This window comes from Cygnus atratus, chromosome 26, assembly GCF_013377495.2.
Source record: "Cygnus atratus isolate AKBS03 ecotype Queensland, Australia chromosome 26, CAtr_DNAZoo_HiC_assembly, whole genome shotgun sequence".
Classification (NCBI taxonomy): domain Eukaryota; kingdom Metazoa; phylum Chordata; class Aves; order Anseriformes; family Anatidae; genus Cygnus; species Cygnus atratus.
This window is the reverse complement of record NC_066387.1, coordinates 5,119,317-5,142,834: the sequence shown is the minus strand read 5'-3', so window position 1 is coordinate 5,142,834 and position 23,518 is coordinate 5,119,317. Positions and strand designations below refer to the sequence as shown.

General features: G+C 48.8%; 1 protein-coding gene across 2 annotated transcripts in view; it reads left to right on the top strand.

The window, feature by feature from the left end:
- The first annotated feature begins 6,532 nt into the window (after positions 1 to 6,532).
- AP3D1 (adaptor related protein complex 3 subunit delta 1) overlaps positions 6,533 to 23,518 on the top strand; it is a 44,245-nt gene continuing 27,259 nt past the window's right edge. Inside the window, exons 1-4 of one of the 2 annotated variants that reach the window (XM_035569640.2) lie at positions 6,533 to 6,922; positions 20,667 to 20,762; positions 21,436 to 21,516; positions 22,240 to 22,320. In XM_035569640.2, coding sequence (XP_035425533.1) covers positions 6,827 to 6,922; positions 20,667 to 20,762; positions 21,436 to 21,516; positions 22,240 to 22,320 — 354 coding nt within the window. In that variant the 5' untranslated portion in view covers positions 6,533 to 6,826. The remainder of the gene's footprint in view (positions 6,923 to 20,666; positions 20,763 to 21,435; positions 21,517 to 22,239; positions 22,321 to 23,518) is intronic. The other variant, XM_035569639.2, reaches the window with a different exon arrangement.

Below are 23,518 nucleotides of genomic sequence, written 5' to 3'. Positions count from 1 at the left end.
CGGAGCACAATGAGGCGCCGGGGCCGGGCCGGGCCGGGCCCCACCGACGCGCCAGGCTCGGGGGCGGGGGCGGCCGCGCTCCCTCCCCCTGTCCTCAGCTGCCCTCCCCGCCGCGCGCCCCCGCCCGCTCCGCCCCGCCGTGCGCGCCCCCGCGCCGCTCGCCCCCCCTCCCCTCCCCTCCCGGCTTCGCGAGTGCGCGCGGCGTGCACGAGCGGGGGGGGGGGGACAGGGCAGAGGGGGGGCACCGGGGGACACGCACGGGGGGCGGTGGTACGGGGGGGGCAGTGCCAGGCTGGCACAGGGTGACCCAGCCGGCATGCGGTGGCACTCGGGGGGTTGACAATAGTGCCAGGCTGGCACAGGGTGACACCGCCAGGCCATGGTGGCACACAGGGTGACAGTGCCAGGCTGGCACAGGGTGACCCAGCCGGGTTGCAGTGGCACTCGGGGAGGGAGGGGGGGTTACGGTGCAAGGCTGGCACAGGGTGACACTGCCAAGCTGTAGAGGTGCAGGGGGGGACAGTGCAAGCCTGGCACAGGGTGACACTGACGAGCTGCAGTGGCACACAGGGTGACAGTGCAAGGCTGGCCCAGCACTGTCACGCGGTGGCACGCTGGGGGGGGACAGTGCAAGGCTGGCACGGCGTGATACTGCCAGGCTGCGGTGGCACTGCAGGGTGGGGCAGTACAAGGCACAGTTGTGTGGGTGCAAGGTCCACTCGTCGCACAGAGGTGACGCTGCAAGGCCAGCATGTCACACTCACGGGAAGGTGTGTGGCTGGGTGGCCGTGCAGGGCTGGCACACTGCACTCAGGTGGCCGTGCGAGGCTGGCACACCGAGCGTGACAGCACAGCCCGCATGCCGTGTGGCTGCTGGAGCAAAGTCTGCAGGCAGGTGACAGCGTGAGCTCTGCATAGCACCAGGAAGTCACTGTGCAAGGCGTGCACATCACACACGGGTGACATTGCACGGGGCTTCGCAATGCACATGAGCGAGGGTGCCAGGGCTGCCAATGTCTGCTGGGGCAGGGGACAGGCAATGTCCGCTCCGATGGAGCTGCTGAGCTGCCAAAATGCTGCAGAGGGGACCTCGCTAGGGCCACCCGAGGCTTCCAGAGGGATGGGAAACACTCGGTGGCAGGAGGCTTTTGCTGTCCATCTCCTGGCTGCGTCCCCCCGCTGGTTCATCTCCAGTGCATCCCGATGGGCGGCCAGGGAGGCTCAGGGGTGCTGGATGCGGAGCTGCTTTGTGCACCCCTGCTTGGTGCAGCACGCTGGGCAGGGACACTCGTGCTCACCAGGCGAGCTTCATTCACAAAATTGGAGAATAAATGGAGAAAAATGCACAAGGTCCAGAGGAAACCAGGAGAAGCTGCTCCTGAGGCTGCTCCTTTCCTGGCAGAGCCGTTCCCATACCCTGAGCTGAGCTCTCCACCGGCTGGGGCACCTGCAAAGGCACCCAGGGTCCCACTCTCCCATCAGGACAGAGGGACGTCAGCGATTTGGGCCAACAACCGGCATCACCATGGCCCTGGTGTGTCCAGCGTGGGGCAGGCAGGGGCTGCCACGTGCCTGCCAGGTGTCCAAGCCACTGTGTGTGCCTCAGCTGGGCATCGCCCGCCAGGCTCTGTGGTGTGCCGTTTGATGCCCGTGTTTCTCGGCAGGTCACTGCCTTTTTGCTGAAGCCCGTGGGCATTTCTGGAGCCCGGCGCGCAGCGGGGATGGGACATGCTCTGCTCCCCATGTAGCAGCGGCTGCCTCAGCTAGAAACCACCATGGATGGCTCCAAGCTTTGCTCTTTGCACCCGCTTCTTCCCCTTAAATGTCTGTACGTGCACAAAGCTACATAACTAGGAACGTTTTTCTAAAGAAAACATTAAAATCATCAAGTCAGCAGTGCTTAAACTGCTCTGACTGCTTCTTAAATAATCAATTCATATTTAATTAGCTTACCACAAAAATTCCATTAAATTTAAATAAATAGACATGGCAGGAGTTCTCCAAGGCACAGCAGGCTTCGTTTAAAGAATTCTCTTTGAGTTTGTTAGGTCGGTCTTTAATCAGTTTGCAGCCAAAGTCCTTGTGTGGCCCAAGCAGGCTCCAAGGTAAGGGGTGCTGTAGGGGGGCCAGCTTGGGCCCATCCCTCTGGCAGGTGGAGAGGAGTGGGGAACTTCTGCAACACTGGCGCTAGCTATGGACCTTCAAAGGCATCAGGTGCCGACCTGCAGCATTGCCTGCTCCAGCCCTGCAGGCTCAGCCCTGAAATGGGAAGCTGCTGGATTTTGCTGCTGCAAAAGCAGATGTGCCAGGGAAGAGGTGCTTGTTTCCCTCCTCCCTGCCTTTGCTGGCCCTGTTGCATCTCCCAGTGGGTGCACCTCTTTGCTCCATGCTAGAGCAATCCAGACCTGCCTGTTTGTTTGTTGTTTTTTTTTTCATTTGTTTGTTTGTTTGTTTGTTTTTTGTGAATAGGTAGAACAGGTTGGACTTGGGGAGGAACCAGGAAGCACACCGCAGCTCCTCGCATGCACATGCCCACGCTCTTGGGGTGTGGGGAAGGGAGGTTTCCATGCAGCCACTGAGCGCACAGGGAGGGCATCGATGCTCCAAGGACATCTTGCACAAGCAATGTACAGAGCACGCCCTGCACGAGACACATGCAAAGCCTCATGTCCTGACTTAATTCCCATGCTTTCACTGTTCCTCAGCTCAGGACTGCGGGATCAACTCCCAGAGCCTCCCCAGATCTGTGCTTGTGTGCACAGCGGGTGGGAGCTGGTGGGTGCAAGGGTTCAGGGAGGCTGGAGGTTTTCACCGCTATCACCACACATCGGCTCATCCAGAAACTTGGCTTTTCAGCAGCATCTCATCTAGAGTATTGACCCAATTTAGTCGACAATAACAAGTTAGATCACACAACAGGCTAATGCAGGCAAGTCTCTTCCCATCGGATTAAATATTCCTGTGTGGTTTACCCACAGGCAGGATGCCGGTAGGTGCAGCCCTGGGGCTGGCCTTGGTTCTTTGCTGTGATGCCAACTCTGCGAGAGCATCGCCTTGCTGCAGGTACCCATGTCTGTAACTCCAGCTCCCCTGGATGCAGTCCCTGGTGCTGCTTGCGCTGCTTCTGGTTTTCCTTCTCTCCCCTGAAATCTGGAGCGTGGCCGAGCTCTGTTCACCATTTCATAGTAGGACCAATAAAACCCTGGCTCTGCAAATGGCTCCCGTTGCACAGTGTGCGTCACAGAGCAGTCAAGCTCTTTAACTCTAGCTGCAATTGCACATCCCAGTCCCCTGTTGGCCTTTCAACAGCCTTGTGAAACAGGCAGGACGCTGGACAATGTGAACGCAAACCCTGCTGCGCCAAGCTTCCCTTCCCCTCCTTGCAAAATGGGCCACGTGCAATTTTCCAAGCCCTGTTTTAATCACCAAGGGTCAACCCTGCATCGCTCTGAGGACTTCCCTTCCACATGAAGGAGCAGCATCTGTCCTTCCCATCTGTCCCAGCAGCTCCCTGGGCAAAGCTGCACTGGGGATGCTCCGGCTGCAGTTGCCACAACAACAAAACGAGGCAACAGTTTCCTCAGTGGATGCACAGGCAGCATCAATGCCTCCTGGGCACAATGGGGACCAGGGCAGGCAAAAGGTGCCACAGCAGCGCTGGTGCTGGCAGCACATCCAGGTGGGATGAAGCCTTTTGCAGTCATGAGCATCCCCAGGACTTTCACTTCCACCATCCTGTTCCGTGGGCCAGCTGAAATGTGGGTACTCCCATCCCCTTCCCCTCAAAATCCAGTCTGTCTCTGCCCTTCCTGGCCCAAGGAGGGGCTCGATGTGTGCAGGGCTTACATGGGTGTCTGGGGGGAGCCAGCACGGGGGGGGGGGGGGGGGGAGGGTGACACTGTGGCTAATGGGACACGATCCCTTTCCAGCTTTCCACACAGCAAACACCAAGTCCCATGAGGGCACTGGGGCAGCGTCGCTGAGCCCATCCCTCCCAGCTGCCTTTCCCTGTGGCGACCCCATCTCCAAATGTGTTCCCCCCCCAAAGGCTCCCCCGTCCCCGTCCCCTCAAGCAGCAGCAACCACGTCAAGCTTTTCCCTTTCTGCTGCTCCCGGGAGGAAGGCCTTGGCGGCTGCCCAGCAGCTCCGCAATCCTGCTCCATCGCGGGCTCGCTGCCAGCTTGGGCTGGGGGCCGGGAGGAGGGGGAGAACGGAAACCTCACCCCAGCACCCACGAACCCCCGTGGGCACTGCGCCTCCGCGTGGGAGAGGGCCGTGGGGCAAAGGGCGACGGCTGCCCACGTGCCAGTGAGTCATTGCACGGCAGCACCCAGGAGCAAGGCGGATAGCGGCCGGCTGGGGAAAACCCAAAGGTGGCTGGGCTCGGTTTGAAGCCCCAGAGGGATTTCCGTGCTACGGAGGGCAGCGAGCAGGCACAAGCTGGGGGCTGCCACTGGTTTGGGGTGCTCCGGCACGCACAGCCCCGATGCCCCCAGCAGCAGGGACACTGAGCGGCACGGCCCCAGATCCCCAGCCCCACTCGGGGGTTTTCCATCAGAGCTCTGCCAGGGCAAACCAGCTCCAATTTTCTCATTTTTTAGGCGCTACTGGAGTTTGAATCTGGCGCCGCGGCCTCCACGCCACCGCCGGGACTCGTACAAGGGGACAGGGAGGACGAAGCACGGCCGCACCGACCCCCCTGCACGCGGGGCTTCTTGCGAGCCCTGAGGCGACCGCACGATTCTCGCTGGCCAGCCTGGGACCTGCCCCGGCTGGGAGCGGCAGTGGCCCCTGCTAGGCCCTGCCGCCCGCCTCGCCCGGCCCGGGGCTCCCAGCCCCGGTCGCCCCCCTCAGCCCCGTCGCTCTCCCGCGCCGCCGGCGCCATCTTGCGGGCGGCTGCGCGGGCGGGAGCGGGGCCAAAATGGAGGCGGCGCCGGGCGAGCCGCGGGGCTGAGGGGAGCGGGGCCGGCGGCGGCGGCGGCGACCCCAAGGCGGGCAGAGCGGCACCCCTGGCTCGGGGCCGCTGCGTGGGGGGCCTCGGGACCGCCCTCAGGGCCGTGGCCCCCTCAGCGGTGCGACACCAGCCTGGGCTCTTCCCCTTGGTGCGGCGTCTGCCCGCGGCCGGGAGGTTCCTTCACCGGCAAAGCCGCTGCGAAATTACAGCCAAACCCGGGAGGTGGCGGTGTTTGTTAAAGGAGAGAGCCCAGAGCTGCAAATGCCAGGGGTGGCGATGAGCTGGGAATTTTAAAGGCTTTAAATATTAGCGATAGCAACGCTTAGGGCTAGAGACATGCGTTAAGGCTGCTTGTAATTGCAAGCCCTTCGTGGTTTGGAGTGTGGAAAGTTTATTATTGGCCCAGATTTTTAAAGGTGAACTGACTTAAGCTTCTTGGCAGCATCTGGAGCAGGCAGAAAATCCCTTGGGGTGTCAGCATGGGGAGATGGTGCTCTGTGCCCGGGTCTCTCTGTGCTGGGCTTTCCCACCAAGCTTGTCCCTAGCATCCTGCTGAAGCAGGAGAAAGCAAAGGAGGTTGTGTCCTTTTGGCTTATTTCTGAAAAGTATGTTAAAAGCAGGCCCCAAGGTCCCCTCTCAGCACTGGGAACACCCAGTGCACAGCCCCTTCCCCATCCCCATGTCCTACCAGCTGTGCCCCGGCCGTGCCCTGAGGTCTTTGTTGGGAGACCCAAGGATAGGGGCTCACATCTGTAGCTATTTCTGAATAAAACCAAACCAAACCCATGGGCTCCGTTCTGCTGGGGCCAACAAAAACCATCTGTAAGTCAGAACCTGGAAACAGACAACAAAGGAGAAAAGCAAACAGAAACCCCTGTCCTTCCCCAGGCATAATGCAGCTCAGAGGGCTGAGCAGGTATCCTTCCCATTCGCTCTCCTTCCATGAATGCTGGAACCCCTTCTGGAAGTGCTGGTGGGCTGGAAGCGCTCCACATTTTCTTTTCTCTCTCCATCCCCGCGGCACGACCCACCCTCGGCAAGAAATGTCACCGTCTGGGCAGCCACATGTACAGCGACCAGGCAGGTGCCTGGCACATGGGCACAGGGCAAGCTGGGCCTGGGCTGCCCGTGGGAAGGGTGCCCTGGCACACACGGGCGGGTGCCCCACCGGGCACCACGTCCCCCTGGGCGCTCTCGCCACCTGGGGTGCCTCTGAGCGCACTGGCACGGATCACCTGTGGAGCAGAGGCTGCAGAAGGAGCCACGAGTGTTAGTGACAGCACGCTGCCACCCAGGGCAGGGTGGCGGTGGTGGCACCAGGCCGTGGAGCTGCATCCTCACGGGGGACAGGGCCGAAATGGGTCATTACGGGCTGCGCGCCTAACGGGGCATGAGTCGCGGCAGCCCCACGCGTGTCCCCTTCCCCCCCCCCGACACGTGGGACCTGGGGGCGTGGCCCCGCAGGGAGGGGGCGGGGTTAGCGGCAGCAGAGCCGCGGCCGTCGCTGGAGGACGCGCGGGCAGGCGTGAGGGGCGTGGCCGGCGTGAGGGAGGGCGTGGCCTAGCCGAGATGGGCGGGGCCTACCGGGGGCGGGGCCGAGCCCTCAGCTGACCGGCCGCCATTTTGTCAGGCGCTCGGAGGCCGAGCGCAGCCCGGAGCTGGGGGTTCGCGGCCGCCTGGGCCGCCCCTGCCGCCCGCCCGCCCCGCGCGGGGCCAGCGCCGCTCGCGCTCCGCTCCCCCCTGGCCTCCCTGCCTGGCATGTGAGCGGCTCGGGCCCGCTGCTCTCACCCGGCTTGTGCAGGAGCCGCGGCGGTGCCCCCGGCTGGGCCCGGCCCCTCAGCCCCGAGTGCAGGCCCCGCCGCCGCCGCCACCATGGCGCTGAAGATGGTGAAGGGCAGCATCGACCGCATGTTCGACAAGAACCTGCAGGACCTGGTGCGGGGGATCCGCAACCACAAGGAGGACGAGGTGAGCGAGAGGCCGCCGGCTGCCCCGCGGGGCTGCCACCGCCTCACGCCGCCCGGCCGGGGCCGCCTCGTCCCCCGCGCAGCCCCCGGCTGTGCTGTGCCTCCCGTCGGGGTCCGCCGCACGCCGCGGGGTGAGGGGGGGGAAGGAGCCGGCCTCCAGCCCGCTGCCTCCAGCCCGGGCTCCGTGAGGCCCAGAGGCCTGCAGCGCCCCGGGAGGGAGCTGCTGCTCTGGGGAAGGAGCGAGCAGGAATCAAAACTAGGAAGGATGGCGCTGGGTGGTGTCAGAAAGGAGAGGCCGGGGGAGAGGGAAGCGAAAGGGAAGCAATGGGCCGAAAAGGAGGGTAAGGCAGAGGCCCGCTTGGCGCTGCTCTTCCATGTAACGCGTTATTGCGGCGGGGAGATGAACGATGTGCGTGGTGAAGCGGCTCCTGCCTGTTGCAGCACACTGGGCAGCGATGTGTTTGGTGTTCGTCACGAAGCCGGTGGGCAGGAAGGCCGAGTGCAGTCATAGCTCAGCCTTCGAGTTACTGGTGTTGCACATCTTATAGCTGAAATGTGTGTTCCTCGTGTCAAAGCTCTCATAGGCAGAAAGCAGCTGGATGTGTTGGCCTGTTATTCCCTCTTGTATTAGAGGCACGTGATCAGGAAACTAGTATAGGTGGCATAATTAGTCATCAAGAATGTGTTACAGGAGACTTCCCACATTGAATTTGAAGTGTCGCATGTTAATTGGGGTGTAACGGACACTAAGGGTGGCATTTATGTTAATCTTCAACTAAGTAGTCCTGGTTTTAGCTTGCTTACGGCCTAAAGGTTATATTTTGGAATATAGGTGAGTTGCTGCGGAGTTAGTGACATGTTAAAATATTTGTACGTTACAATATCCCTTCATTAAAGTAGGATATCCAAACGGTATCAGGTATGAAAAGTATCTGACAAAGAATTGTACTGGTGTTACTAAATCAAATGTTTAAGCTAATTTAATCAGGACTCCCAGTAAATTCTTTATTACAGGCACTGTTGGACTGAAATGTGAAATACCACTTCCTAAACCATTTTCTGATGGCTTTTAAGCAGGTCATTGCGTGCAGGACGAGGCCTTGTTTGCTAGTGATGCATGGGAAGCTTACATTTTTATTTTACTATAGATTTGATTTCTGGGTGCTAAGAAGCGTGTGGTGCCCTGCAAACATGGCAAGCTGTGGAGGAAGGGGAACAGAATGTTTATATGGACGCTTAAAGTGTTATGCTTAAAGCTGGAACAGGTAAACTGAATGTATAGAGCACTTCACCTCCGCATGCTTAGGCCCGGTTTGTATGTTGTCTTGCTTTTAGTAAGCATACTTTATTCTTTTGTGCATAGGCCAGAAAATACTTCTTCAACTGCCAGAGCTCTGAGGTTTCCCCTGATGCAGGTCCAGGTCTTTGTGGCTCTAGCCCTTTTTGAGGAAGATTAAATGTACTGTTTAATTTCTAAGATAATTTCATGACAAATAGCTCCTTTTCCAGGACCCTGTATGTATTCAGAGTGTAAAGAGCACAAGCACTGTTATGCGGTCAGGATTAACAAGTTACTGTGCGTCACAAGCCATACTGAGTTCCTGCTTAGTCTGTGACAAAAAATAGTTAGTGTGTTGGCTTTGATTTCATGTGTTCTTTCAAGTTAGGAAAAAATACTTGGACAATTTCATAGGGCTCCATGTACTTGTTGTTACACAGTCATGCATGCTCTCTCTAGGATTCACCGAGGTCAAAGCAAATGCATTGCCTCCTTCCCTAAGAGGCTGGTGTCAGTTGCAGGGGTTGGATTGTAGCGTGGTAGTATTTTAAACAATGGCAGCTCTTCAATTGGAAATATTTATTGATGTTTTAAAATAAGTAACTGTAGGGATAGTTCCTCTTTTATTCCTCATGTGCACAGCAGAAATTAAAAACGGATCTTCAGGATGTCTTCAGCTGAACAGTAGCCATTTCCCTGATGAAATGTGAGACTTCTGTAACACGGTCTGCTTTGGAATCCTTCAGAGATACTGCTTAGTTACATAAGGTGGCTGCAAACTGCACAGGGTTGTTCATTTTTTTTTTAGCTCTTGAAGAGGACTGTAAACCTTCTGTAACTAAGATGCTGGGCACTGATTCGGTGCTTCTCAGGGAATGATCATGGATATCTTCTGATTTTCAGATGACGTTGCAAGATCAGTGTGATGTTTTAGAGGAAGTAGTTGCAAAAAGATCTTCCTTTTCCCACAATGCTTGTATTGTTGATTTTATCTACTGAGTGTTGCTCAAATATTGAATGTAGTTGTTTGAATGACTTGTGTGTGTCTCCAGATAAGTGTCTAAGCTCAAGAGAGACACATTTCTGAATAGGACAAAGTGTTTCACACAAACAGCCCAGTAGCTGATGGATCTCAGCTCAGCAAGAATTACTCTATGAAAGAGATATCTCTGAAAAGGAGGCACAGAGGTTGTTAAATAAAGTGACACTAAAGAACTGAAGGTGTAATTATTGCTTTGACTTCTGATTTAATTAAGCTTTTTGCAGAAGCAAAAGTGTTTTGTTCTTAAACATGACAGGTGCCAATTCCTCTGCAGGTACCATCCCAAGCTGTTGGATCTGGCGTTTCGCTGCTGCCTCGGGGACGTGTTTGTAGCACAGGGCGTGCCAAGTGGTTGTCACCCAGGGCCAGCTGTGGGTTTTGCAAACACAGCTTTTCACCAGGCGTGCTGTGTTCTTGCCTGATGGTTGTGTGGCCTCTTGTCTTGCTGGGCCTTAGGGCTGTACCCCAAGCCTAGTTGTGAAGCCGATGGAGTGCCACAAACTCTTCGACAAGAATTTTGAAGTGTTCCCTTCAGCTCAGCAGAGGAATTGAGAGACAGTGGAGGCTGACTGGCACTTCAGCTCATATCTTTGTTGCAAAGTGCTTAATTACCTGTGAGAGGCCATTTTCGTTTTAGTTTCCAATCTTTATCTAAAGCTGACCCATTTATTTTGAATTTAAACCACTGGAACTGAAGTGGTGGTGTTCTGTGAGGATGGGAGGTAAGGGGGAGGATGCCCTTCAGTTCATGCAGACACTTCTTAGTGCAGACGTTCCGTTCATTTTCCAGTCTCAGGAAAGTTTGGAGTTGCATCATCCTTCTGGGTAGTACACGCAGTGTGAAGAGGTAGCGTAACCACTTCAGATCTTCTCCTAGTTCAACATGTCGCGTTTACTTTTCAACACTGGATGCAGATGCTTTAATCCCTGTGCTGTTTCCCAGTGCTAAGTCTGCAAGGAAGACATGATGTCCTGTGCCATTCTCCCCTGGCCTTCGCTTCTAATACCTTTCTCTTTCATTTGGAAAATGAATCCTTCTGATGGTGAAAGCAGTGAATCTTTGATATGTTCTGACAGGGTTTTGTCCCCTGTGGAATAACTTCTTCCACTCTGTGCCTACTTTTTATGGATGTGCTACACAGCAGGCTAAAGGGGAGTGGCTTGTGCCACAGGATGTTAAAAGTATATTTTTTTCTAGATATTCCAAACTGGGAAATGATTTCTGTTTAGGGATGTTCTCCTGAACGTGAAATACAAGGCAGAGATAATCCTTAGATGCTCTTTGGATCATGCACAGTGTTTTGTATTAGGGGTGAAGAACGTCTTTGTTCCCAACAAGGAAAGTACCGTCAGATGCTATAGCGAGAGGCTCCTTTATAAAACTGAGATGATAAAATAGCTGAAATGGGGCTGTGAAATGAGTGGCGCCTTGTCCTGTTCAGACCATAGCCCTTTGTGTTTCGAGCACATTTGATTTACTGGAGGACACTTAAGGAGGGGAAAGGGCTTAAAGTCTTGCACAAAATTTCTGTGCTCTTGTCTCCTAACTAAAGAAAACCACTTGCATTTCTGTCAGTGAAGCTGCTGCTTGCGTGAAGGATTAGCACTTGAAATTTTTGGTAGTTGATAGTTAAGGAAAAGGCACATAAAAAACCTTGCACTCTTCACTAGGTAATGCTCTGTGCCAAGTGTCGCACCGCTGGTTTGCGTGTAAGTACTGTCATACATGATCTCGCAGAAGCAAGCCTGAGGAGAGAGGGGTGACCAGTATTTCTGGTTGGAAAAACCAAAACTTAATTCTGGTTGATCTGTAATGATAAATGAGGGACACGTTGAGTGTTCCATGTGACGTGCTGTGAAATACGTGTCTAACGGATCAACTACTAGCCTTACAGAGCTGCCGCTGTGTTCTCACTTCCTAGGGACTGTCACCTGAGGGCAATGGACTTGAGTTGCTTAAAAAAACCTTTTCTGCTAAATCGAGTGCTGCTGTGCTTGACTGTACAATTCCAGTTACTTCTCTGACATGTTTTCACATGAAATCATGGTGTAAGGGGTTTTGAGGAATCCTGTAAAATCCCAAGTCTTTTGGGCATAGCCTATCACCAGCGAGGCTGAAGATCATCTAATGCAGTGGTCTTCTGGCAGCTTGGTGTCTGGTCCCTTTATTGATAGCTAATAGTAAAGGACAGGGGGGGATGGATCGTGGCAGGAATCTTGAGGAATGCTGAAAATTTTGTTGGTGCCCAAGACTGAAAATACAGGGAAGCTTTATAACGGGAAGTAGGCACAAATGTAGGTATGGTGAAACTTTCTTCGGGTGGGCTGGGTTTTCATAGCAAATAATAGGTGGCGTGCGGCTCAGTGATGGCAGACGGCTCGTTCAGTCGCTGATGCTTGATCGCTTACTGCTCATCGTGTGTGTTCATATCTTCGAAGGGAGCTCATTATTCCACCCACTTTTGAGTGGATCTGGAGTTGCCATTGTTAATTCTTGGCGCGTGTGAATCGTTGGGAAAAGGCAGAGTCAGAAATAGGAACAATACACAGAAGACGGGGTAAGGACCTCACCAACCAGTGAGGAAGCAGGCTGGTGGTGGCCTCCAGAGGTGGCAAGGAGCATAAGTGTTCTGCTGGACCTTCTGCATCGCGGACAGTAAGGGGTCTGGCCTGGAGCCTTGGAGCAATAGCCAAGACGTGGGCTTTTGTCCTGGGTGATTACAAGCAGAGAGCAGCTTAGGCTTTGCATTAGTGCTGCCTTTCATTAGTTTCGTGCTTTCTCTGGTGTTAAATATGATTTAATTGTCTGTGGCATGAGTGGGGCTAAGAGCGTTGTTCCCTGTCCGGATTCTTTTGTAGCTGGCTCTCTTCTGAGGGTTTGAAGTGCTGTGGACAGATTGCTTTCTCACGTGTAAATAAAAGTTCTGCCTAGGCAGGTGCAGGGGGAAGAAAAAAGTTTTCTGGTACTTGGGGACATACTGCACCTCTTGCAAGGCCAGGGGAAGAACATCTAGAAAAATTGTGTTACAAGCTAACGATATTTCTGTGCTGTGGTTGTCTTCACAGGGCTGTTTGTTTGATGCTTTCTGATGCAGCCATCTTTGTCCGGGTGTTGAATGCAGAAAATGGGCCCTTCTGCGGACATTGACCATGTTAGAGGAAATAACAAAAGTTAGTGAAAAACCTCTTCCTCTGCTGTGTGGGTTAGTGAATAGTTTTGGTGCAAAGAGTAACTTTAGATTTTTCATCTAGAAGTGCTCTTTGATGACGTGTCCCATTTCTGGTGGGATGCGAAGAGCAGCAAGGGAAGCTTTAAACAACGTGCATCAGAAAGACCAAGTCATGGGACTAGTTATAAAGAAGCATTTGTGTTCCTTAGCTTGCTTAAAATAAAACATAACTGATACTGAAAAATATAAATGCTTCATGATTGAAAGGGGAGTCTGCTTAAATCCAGGTGGCAGGAAGTATAAAGATTTTATAAAGAAGTATAAAGATTTTTGAGTAAGCTAAAAGATGCTGCAAATAACATGGTCAGTAGTAGCATAGGCAGTTAACTTCTTGTTAAAAAAACACTCAAAAATAACTGACAATATTTACAAGCCCCTTTGAATACTGAGGTGTCACTGGTTATGGAAGGATGTTGGGGACACACTGACTTACCTCCTCAGACACTGATCAAACTGAGTTTGTAGGCTGTGTAGTTGCGAGTTGTTTTGTATTAGCTGTTCCTTTTTATAACTTATTGTATAGCCTAGATGGACAAATGTCTTAGCTTTTGCTGAGAGGTTCATCTGTGAAAAGGTTTGTAACGGGAATTAGGCGCAGATGTGGGTATGATGAACCTTTCTTCAGGTGGGCTGGGTTTTCGTAGCAAATTTGGACTTCCACCTGTTGCAGTGTGTGACTGAGCTTCACTGCCTCGAGGAATGTAAGCTCATTTTGAGCAAGTGGTGTGATTGTTCACATGCTTCTTGTTGTACGAGTTTTCTTGAATTACCCAAATGTTTGTACTGAACTTAAGAAACGAGCAATGGCCACAGCCCATCTTTTTTTTCATTGTCCTTCTTATTCTTCCATACCTGAGAACTTCTCACGCCTTTCCACAAACCAATGTTACCTCTTTGGGATATTTTCGGTGTTGCATTTTTATATTATGTTAATGTATTATTAAGCATCTTTCTCTTGTTGGTGTTCCCCTCTAGACTAATTCCAGTCAGCCGACTCTTGAAAACAATAGATACTTTAGTTCCTTAGCAAGTGACTTTATCTTATGCGTACAACAACACATCCTTGTAATGGAGCTTGCCTTCATCAAAGCCTGAAATTCTGCACAGAAATATGACTGGAACTAAGTTGGAAAATCTACTGTAAAGGTACTTGCCTAGCTCTTCGCATTGTAATGTGGAAATAAAAGGTCAAGTACCTATTGTGTTCTCAGGGATAAGCATTTCTGGCTGTCACCTCTCTGTGGTCTTCAAAGCTGTCTGCTCAGATATGGCTTAGTGTAGGCCCCTGAGGGTTTTTTAATTGCTGTGCAGTTAAATTAACAAATACCGTGATCAGACTGGAGACCTTTATATTAAGGGACATCTCTGAAGTATTCCTGAAGATGCATTACTTACTGATTTATGTTGGACTGTTTTAGGGCTCACTATCTAATACTGACTTAATTGTTGGCACAGCCCACATGGGGAAATGCTCCAGGATGGCTCGTGTATCTGTGCTGCAGCTCCCCAGATAGATGTTTCTTTTTTTTTGTATAAAACATTGCAATTGTCTTTGGCCAAACTGCCAAAAAGGGGCTCGTCAAGAGCAAACCCGACCGATCTGTAGTGCTCGGTGACCCAGGCAGCGTCGCCCTGGGGTGCCTGCACCAGCCTAGGCCTACGTCTGGCTGGGGGTCGCATTGGGTGCTCAGCTGCAGCTCCCCAGCTGATTTTTCTGCCACGTCTCATCCCTGGCCGCTGCTGACCTGTTTGGAAGATGGTCGTGTGTGTTTGTACAGCACCTTCTGGTGCTGCAGGGCTTCTCTTTGGAGAGCAGATACTGAGCAACTCCAACAGGTAGACATGCTAAGCAAGTGGTATACAGCTAGCTGAATTTTTAAAACAATATTTCAGTGTTTTTTACTGATTTATAAATCAGATCAGGGTAGATGGATGTACCATGCCAAATTTCACTCAGTGTGTATGATTTCAACCAACCATATATGTGTATGTGAATTGATTTTTGCATTCCTCCATAAGTGTCTTCTGGCCAAGGAGCCTTGCTATCTTGCTAGCTTTGGTTGTAACAGATGAGGGAGTAGTGGATAATGTGCCATGTTTCTAATAAATAACGTGGGAGAAGACGACTGCAAAATGAAATGGCAAAGGTTGGCCTTCAAGCCAACTGTATTTATCACTGATGGGGACAATACCCCGGTCTAGGATCCTGAGACCACCTACCGGATGAGTGAATAAATCCCTGGAGAGCTGAGTAGTAAAAGCCAAGCTAAGTAAGATGTGTTCAGACACACGACAACGTCTTGTAACAGTTCAGTGAAAGATAAGCTTGGCTTTTTCCAATGCCTTTCAAGTTGTAACCGTGTTTTCTGAACTCCTTATTGCATCTGGCTACCTTTTGCATCATTTTATTTTGGCTGCCGCAAACCTGCTTAAATGAATGCTGTGCAACGTGCCAATTGTAGCTTAGATTCTTGCCTACTTTACCTGGGATTTGGCTTTAGGGAAGTTAGTTGTAAGATAATGTGTGGGAGCATGTGCCTGGAAATTTTCTTTCCATCCATGAAGCAGTCTTTGGGAGGGATCCTGTTACTTCTACTGTATTTAAATATTATAGTATTTTTATTTATCTATGATAGAAGTTAACATCTATTATTCTTATCTCTAATGCTGTGTTCAAGTGAATGCAAAAATAGCCAAGAGCTTAAAAAAAAAAAAAACCAGCTGTTACTTCAGTTGATTTATTTTGGGCTGTTGAGGTATGATGCGTATGTTTCAGGTACTGTAGTCAGTTACTGGGGTTTGTCGACATGAAGGGCTTTTGGGGGTTTTGATGGAAGCCTGGCAAGCAATATGTTTCTTTCCAGTCTTCTTCCAAAGTTAAGAGGTGGCAGATGATCCGTGCTGTGCTTGTAACAGGATCTTCTACTTGAAGCATAAACAAATTTGAAAGTTGCTTTGCCTCCACGATGTGCCTGTGGTGTAACTGCCTTGTGCGTTAGGCACCACGGTCATGTCATGTGGCTCGCATCCTGCAGGTAGTACTTCTTAAGGTCTTTTACAAAACACCCACCAAAAAGTGGGGGCAGGCAGCTGTTACTGCTTCCCTGCAAGTTGGTGCAGTGGCCATAGCACAGCTCGTGTGAGATCATCACGTGCTCGCGCTCAGTGTGATTTCATGGGGTTAAATGTCAAGCATGTCTCAGTGTTACAAAAAACTGATAAGCGCTACTGTGCTCAACACAAATGTCATCCTCTGTACTTCTTTAATATTGTCTTATTCCAAACTTTGTTTGACAGTGGTAGTAATGCATTCATTTCATATGTCAGTGCCTCTGGTGTAGACTGTTAATCATTCTTTTCTTAAACAGTGTATTTAACCCTGAAGGTGCGGTACAAATAGGGACTGCCGATCTCCGACGCCTGCTGTTGGTCTGGGTGGAAAGCCTGTTGCTGTTGCAGTAAGCGCCAGGCATGAGTCCCAAATCAGCTGCTGCAGATCCAGTGGGTTGAGACTGGTCCTGTTAAGGGCTTGAAGGATTCACTGCCTTTTGTTTGCTGGGCTGTAACCCTAAGGGGTGAGAATGAGAGTTTGCTTTCTTTAGATTTCAGAGATTGATGCATTGGCTCAGGTGAGTGTCTTCTTCAAGACTATTGGAAATGCATATAATTCACGATTGGTTTTAATGTGAAGTCACTGCAGTGACACTTATCTAACCACTACTGTCTTCTCATCTCCTGTAAAACACGAAGTTTGAATGCTGATGGAAGTGCAGCACAGAGCATCACGCTTCCTAGGAATGTGATTGTTCCATTGGAGGAGCGATTTCTCAGCCTTGTTTATGTATTGCTAGAAAAGAAAAATCTTTCATGAACATCTCTGAAATCATCAGCAAAGACCAAGTTTTGTCTAGCGGAGCTTGGAACAAAGTTTGAACGTTTTTCAAACTTAATTCAAAAAACATGGCTTGGGAAATAAAAAGAATCCTATAAACTGATGTTTTGGCTTCTTACCGTGACCCACTTTTCCCTCCCTCCCTCTGTTTGAGGGATCGGTTTTGATTCTTGGTACCTTCATTCTCGTTGTAGCCACTCGCGCTGGTTTAAATGCATGTATCTTCTGAGTGAGGTCTTGGATTCATTATAGAATTTGGGCTTATATTAAATGATGTTGCGTGCTTTGTCAGTGGGTATGAAATGCTTGCCCCATCAGTTTGGAGGAATACAGTAAGGCATTATGATTTCCTGCTGTGTTCACGGCTTTGTTGAGGGATTGCTCTTTACATCCCCAGGCTTTTCTTGGGTTTTAGCTGTACTGCTCCGAGTGATTCTGTAACCTTCCTCCTCCTGAAGGATACAAGAAAAAGCAAGCGCCTGAGTGGTTGCTCTAGTGTTTCGTTAAGGAGCCTTTTTCCCCGAGTTGGGAATGGCTCCTCTCCTGCTTGGCAGCCTCGCAAGGATGAAAGCTCCTCTCGGCTTTTCCCCGTGTTACCGTACGCCCTTCAGCTTTTGACTACGGAGTCGCGGCTTTGGCAGGACTGCCATCGCCCTGCTGATGTTCTTTTGCTCACTGGCTCTGCTTGTTTTTACCTCCAGCCGGAGTGAGGCTTCCTTGTGGTCGCCTTGTTTGCTCAATGCGGTCTGGCTGGGAATGGCTCAATATAAAAATTGGGACTTAAAAGTGCTCCTCAGCCGAGCAGCCAAAGCGTACGAGCGATTGAGTAGCGTCCCAGGAAGGCTTCGGGTAAGACTGACAGGGTTAGTAGTTAAGACGTGTATCGATACTGGGTATTGAATCACTGCGTATCGATTCAATCCTGTGAGCATCAATGAACTCTGAAGTGTTTTCCTTTTGCTTTCCTTTCTTCATGGAATCTGAAAAGTGTTTAAGGAAAAACTGAACCAATTACATCCTTGGGAAATATTTGTTTTACCACCCTAGAAAACTGCTATACTCGAGAGATGCAAAAAACTATCAGTGAGTCAGTGCTGGGAAAACTAACCCAATTTTGGTCCATTTCAGTACTTAAATTCTTTTTTTCTTGCAAATATTTAGGCCTTGCTTGGTGTCCACGATGCCTACAGATGTCCAAACACTTTTTTTCATTGCATCGCGTGGTCCTTCTCCCTTTCGCTGTCTGCTTTGGCTGAATTGCATGGCTCGAAGGCTGTGTGGGGCCTGGGGACATCGTGCGGCGTGGCACTGCTTTGGCGGAGCAATGGTGGGCTGGCACTTCGCAAGGTCAGGGTGCTGCCGGCCAGAGAGCCAGGAGGAGCTCTAAAGACCTGCACACACACACACTTGTTTGCTTTGTGTTTAGTCAGATGGGGCAGGGAATTTGGGCAGGGAGCGGTTTGTTGGGTTTCAGATTTAAATGGGAGACTAAATGGTGTGGTTTCCTTCATGTTGCTCATTAACGCAGCGCTACTCGAGGGAGATTAACAAAAAGTTAATACCCCTGAGCCTTTAAAGCGTTCTATATATAGGCTTTCATTCCTTGTAGCCTTTTAGGATTTGGTGTACAGCTATTTTGGAAGGACTCTTCTGCTCTTCAGAAGGCCTTATTTTAGTTTCAGGTACGATTGCAGAACTCAATACACTTTTCTGCCCACTTTTAAGGAATTTGCTCATTCTGTTAGACTGACTTACCGGCAGGGGTTTGCAGGCAGGCTGCTGAAGCTGCTGGGTGTGCCTGGAGACTCAGGAGTCTGCATTTGGCTGTGCTGGAGTTGTACAGTATTTAACCTTTGTGCTATTTTGTCCCCCTTCTGGTCATGCAGTGGTTTGGGTTCAACTCCTGAGAGGTTTTTAGGAAACCGAAGCTAATGTTTAAGCAGGTTTGGGGTAGGAGCTGTGAGAAATGGCAGCGATGCTTTTTGGGTGTGGGCAGTGCAGTACTCTGCATGGAAAGCAGGGGCTGGCCCCGCTGCCCAGGTCATGGCGCAGGATTCTGGGACACCGCTCTGGCGTGCTGTTAGGGGTGCATAAAATATTCAAGGCTCACTACAATGTGTCTGTAGATCAGTTGCATGTTGTGCGAGTCGTTCTTTCAGTATCTCAGGTCAACTACGTATTTCCTACCTGCCATCAGAAGTTGTTCAGTTTGAACGTGAGTTTAAACTCTTCCATGGGAGCTGTCTGGACTTGGATCACGGTCATGACTGTTTAGAATCCCAAATCTTCTATTTCCTGGGAGAAGTCACCTGGACTCCATATAGCCAAGCATTTGGAGGCAGTGCCATCTCCTTTCGTGGCAGGTGAGATCCACTCACCCTATTCAGGAGGACAGATGGGAATCTCTGTAGAGGAAAGGGGTGTTTGGCCTGCCTTCCCTTAACATGAAGATTCCTGGTACAAAGATATTATTTCTATCCCAAATACAGGCACTTAAATGAGTTTAACGTATTCCTAAGTAAATTCGCTTGCTTGCTTTCTTTCAGCAGGCCTGCTGGGTTGCCTTTGCTGGAGGGCAGGGTCGCTGTTTGAGGGACCTCCATAGGCTGCAGGAGTGGGACAAGCGAGAACTCCGAGAAGGTCAACAAAGACTTCTGGTAGAAATCTCTCAGAATAACACATTTCCATCTGAGCTTAGCAGTGCCACAAAGGCATTGGCTTTTATCCTTGCGTAAGTGCAAGATTTGAGAGAGAGGCCAGACAAATTACTCTGGTTACATTAAGGCTGTTAACCCAATGGAACTGTTCCTGCACTGAATTACGTGTGTTCACTGTGCATCCTGATGGTGGATTCTAACTTTGGTATCGCTAGACTCTAAATTAGAGCAGTGTGGATTACCATTATGTGGCTGCTGCTTGGAGCGTGAAGTCCTAGTGTTAAAATTCAGTTGCTACTTTTCCTCACCTGGATCGTTGCAGCATCTCTTTGCACTGCAGACCTTGTATGATTTTTTTTGTTGCCACACACTGTTGATTAAAAGTAACATTCTCTGCTTCTAAATTTCATGACGTTAAGCATGAGTATTGCTCTAGGACGTTGCAGAAGGCCAAAGAACAGTTGGGATAATAAACAGAACTTAGTGTAAAGAGGAAAAGTGTTAGTTAAAGGCAGACCAATAGACTTCTGTGTGGAAAATACCTTTTTGGTGGAAGGTAATGGTATGGAGGCAAAGTTTTGCTTTGAAACTAAGTAATTGTTTTCTGACCTGGTTCTTCCAGCAATTGACATATTTTATTGAATGATAAATGCCCTGTGCATGTGTGGCTTTCTAAGGAGGGATTATGTCCCTGCTTTTAAATTTTCATGACTTCTGTAGCAGATGCCTTCAGTACTTAAATCATAATTAATTGTGAACTGAAAGAATCTGAGTTAAGCCTACTTATGAAGTAAAATCTGTACAGATATTTTTAGATCATGCATTTGCCACATCCATCCCACAAGCACAGACGTGATTGTTTGGAAAGAAGCAAGGGGCCAAATATTTAAATGTAAACATTGTGACATTTGGCTCTGAATTACTGAGAAAATCATACAAATAACTAGGTGTTGCTTTTCAAAATGTGTAAATAGCAAAATCACTTAGCTAATTCCTGTGCTGGGGAGGGTAGGCATCTTTGCCAATTTTGGAGTAAATGGCAAGTGCCAGCCAGAAGTATTTTTACCCAGTGAAAGACTTGTGCTCTGTCCCGTCAGGTGTGAGGACTGCTCTGAGTGCACATCTGCAGTGCTGGATGCATACAGCATGCCCAAAAGAAGAGAGGACTCATCTTTTCATCAGTCACCTTAAATTTGTGGGCTATTTAGTCTTTTATGTGGTTATTTCTAGGCATAATGACTCAGTAATCTCTGGCTTTCCATTGAAGTAAGGGCCTAATACATGCTCTAGGAGAGGTGAAACTCAAGTGTTTGTTCTTACCGCTAGGCACACGATCTCCATTGACCAGCTTTTGGCTGCAAGTCTTTGATCCTAAAGCCCTAGACTGAACAGTGGGGTTGGAGGGAAGAGATAGGAAATACAGGGAAGAAACAACTCAGCGTACTTTCAGTTTTGTAATAAAGCATGACATTTCTTGTTAATGAGCAGTTCCTTCAGAGTAAAGTGCTTACCTAAACGTTGCGTGCGAGATGGATTTGGTTCTTGCAAATGAGTTCTGCTGCCTTCTTCCCAATAACGTGTTGGAAATCTACAGAAGTGAATGTCCCATGGTAAATGAGTGTGCATGTTTTTTTGTTTCCCTCAGGCAAAATACATCTCCCAATGCATCGATGAGATCAAGCAGGAGCTAAAGCAGGATAACATTGCAGTGAAATCAAATGCAGTCTGCAAACTTACATATGTAAGTGCCTTGCGGGGATACAATGTGATTGCATCTTTGAATTTTTTCATCCTTGTTGACGAGGAACTAGCCTGCTTATTCTTCTTAGACTGGTTTCACAGCCAGCTTTAACTGTTTTCAGTGCAGGCTGCAGGTGAAAATGCTTTTGCACGTATCTCTGACATCAGTCTGCGTGTTCCCATACCATTCCATTCGTTGTGCTGGCACTAGTATTTGTACAATTTTATTGAGCTAGGTCAGGAAGCTAATCTGGTTTAAAACTAATCCAATTAAAAAAAGGAGTTCTCATGTGGATTATTTCTTAGGTAGTTGCATGAGCAGTTGAAACTGGTGATTGTTTCTCTTTGTGCAGTCCTTGGCAGAGAACAGGAAAACACCCTTAAAGAGTGATTTTTTTTTTAAGAGAGGGAAAATCTGTCCACAGTGGTGCATATAAAACTGCTATGTAGTACCTGGAATTAATGCAGAGTATTTTTAAAACTTGCTTCTGGTGGAACTTCTGGATGTCTTTAGCTTATTCCAGGTGGCATAGAACATAACGGGTCATAATCTTGAGGTGTCTTGCAGTGTTATTTTTGGACTCTTGTTCTATCTTTAATTTTCTGAGGTATCCTGACCTATTTTTCGAGTCTCATATTTCAGAGGTTTGTAATCTAGGCTCCTCTGCTTACAGTTACAGATGCTGGGCTACGACATCAGTTGGGCTGCTTTCAATATTATTGAAGTCATGAGTGCATCAAAGTTTACATTCAAAGTGAGTTTTCTGTGTAATTCCTGCTGTACTAATCAAGCTGTTTCATTATTGTATTTAATATATTGGCACGTCATCTTTTGTTTGATTTCTTCAGTATGGAAAGGAAGTAGACTGTTTATTTTCTAGTATATAATACTTGACCTGCTACTGTAGGCTTTTTCTATTGGGTATTTGACAACAGCTGTCAAATCTTCGGTGGAAAAAAAAGTGCATGGTTTTGTGTGGGTGGATGTGTTTTTTTCCCCTGTAAGGTTTTGTTCGTGCTTGTTCTTTTTCACCAAATAAATAGGATGAACATTACTTTGTAAAGAATGGCTTCCAGATTGGGCTTTCATACCTGAAAGTCAGGAGTCAAGGAGTTTTGGTTTAGGTACAACAAGGACAAAATAAATATTCCCCGTTTCTCCTACTGACTGTCCTATTTTCTACATCTTCTTGGCCACTGAACCTGTACATTCTAACGAAGTGTAGGAGATAAAGATAATTTTAATACCCGTAAGATAGATGTATTACATCTAAAGATGTTACTTGTCTGAGATCATTGAAAAGGGTTTATGTCAGGAAAGAATAGAAAACCCTGTCATGCCTCTTCTGTTATGCAAACCTCCTGTCTAATTGTTCTGCTTTTTAATATTGCTGGTAGATCGACCAGTTGTTGTTCATCTAAACGTTGTCTAAACTTACTTTTTAATAGTGGCTTTTTTTCTCCTTCTCTTTTCACAGAGAATTGGTTACCTAGCTGCCTCTCAGTGCTTTCATGAAGGGACTGATGTAATTATGTTGACTACTAATCAAATCCGAAAGGTAAACTCTTGATTTCAGTTAATTTTTTTTTCTTGCCCTGTCTCCCTATTTGTGTTTTGAAAACTATACAACTTTTTTAAGGAATAACTTCTTTTAAGGAATATGAAGGTGTAGAATTATATTTACTTGGTTTACAGTCTGCTTTGATTATACAATCTGAGGGATTAATGGAATGCTTAGTTATCCATAGGCTTCCCTTGTGCTGTCTCATGCCAACTGTCTGTATTTACTTGCTTAAAAAAGGTCAGTGGGATGTTATCCAGTATCTTTCCTAAAGACTGCAGATATGTTAAAGCCAGAATGTGTTGCAAAGTTGTGTTGCAAAGGCAAAGTTTTGTTGCTCCTTAAGATGTAATTTAGTTATTCTCAAAGTAGAATCGAATTTTGTCCCACCTACAAGAGGTCTCAAAATGAGATGCAGATGATGACACAGAAGCCTGAAGGCTTGTGTTTTAGCTCTCCTACTGTGGTCTTGTACGCATGAATCCAGACTGTTAATTCTCACAGTTTGTTTGCAAATGCTCTCTGCAGTTCACTTCATATTTTTGTTTCCTAATAACTGCAATTAAGGATTCATCCTGTAATGCTCCGTATTCCATGAGATCTGGTTTTATAATCTGCATGTGAACACGCTCAGATAGGAGTATTAATATTTTTTAGGAGTCTGAATCTTAAAAACACTTGAAAGACTATACTACATTGACTACAAATAAGTACAAAGAAACTTGACAAACGAAATGTGTTCTACACCGTAGCCTGTGTTCTGTCTATGCACTGAAAGTCATGGTGCTGCCAGCAGCTTGGAAGGAAAGCAGTCTCATTTCTCTAATATATTAAGCTAGGACGCTGTTATGCACTCACCAAGAGTGCATGTTCCCAGTGAGGCTGATGACAATTTGGCTTTGATTTAACAGTGTTAGTGTTTAATTCCATTTCTTTTTTTTTAGGATTTTAAATATATTTGTGTTCATGTCTGAGTTTTTTAATTTTTTGCCACTTCTGAAATACCACTAGGGTATGATGTTTCTAGTTGCTTTTATGTTGCAGTCACCCATCTATAAGTTAATTACCATTCCTCGTGCCAATTATTAATTCCCATGGTAGCTGTATTTTAGCAGGTGTTGGAGGACATTCCTCTTAATAGCCGATATAAATGTTCCCATGCAACAGAAGCTTTGCTTCATATCTGAGTGAATGA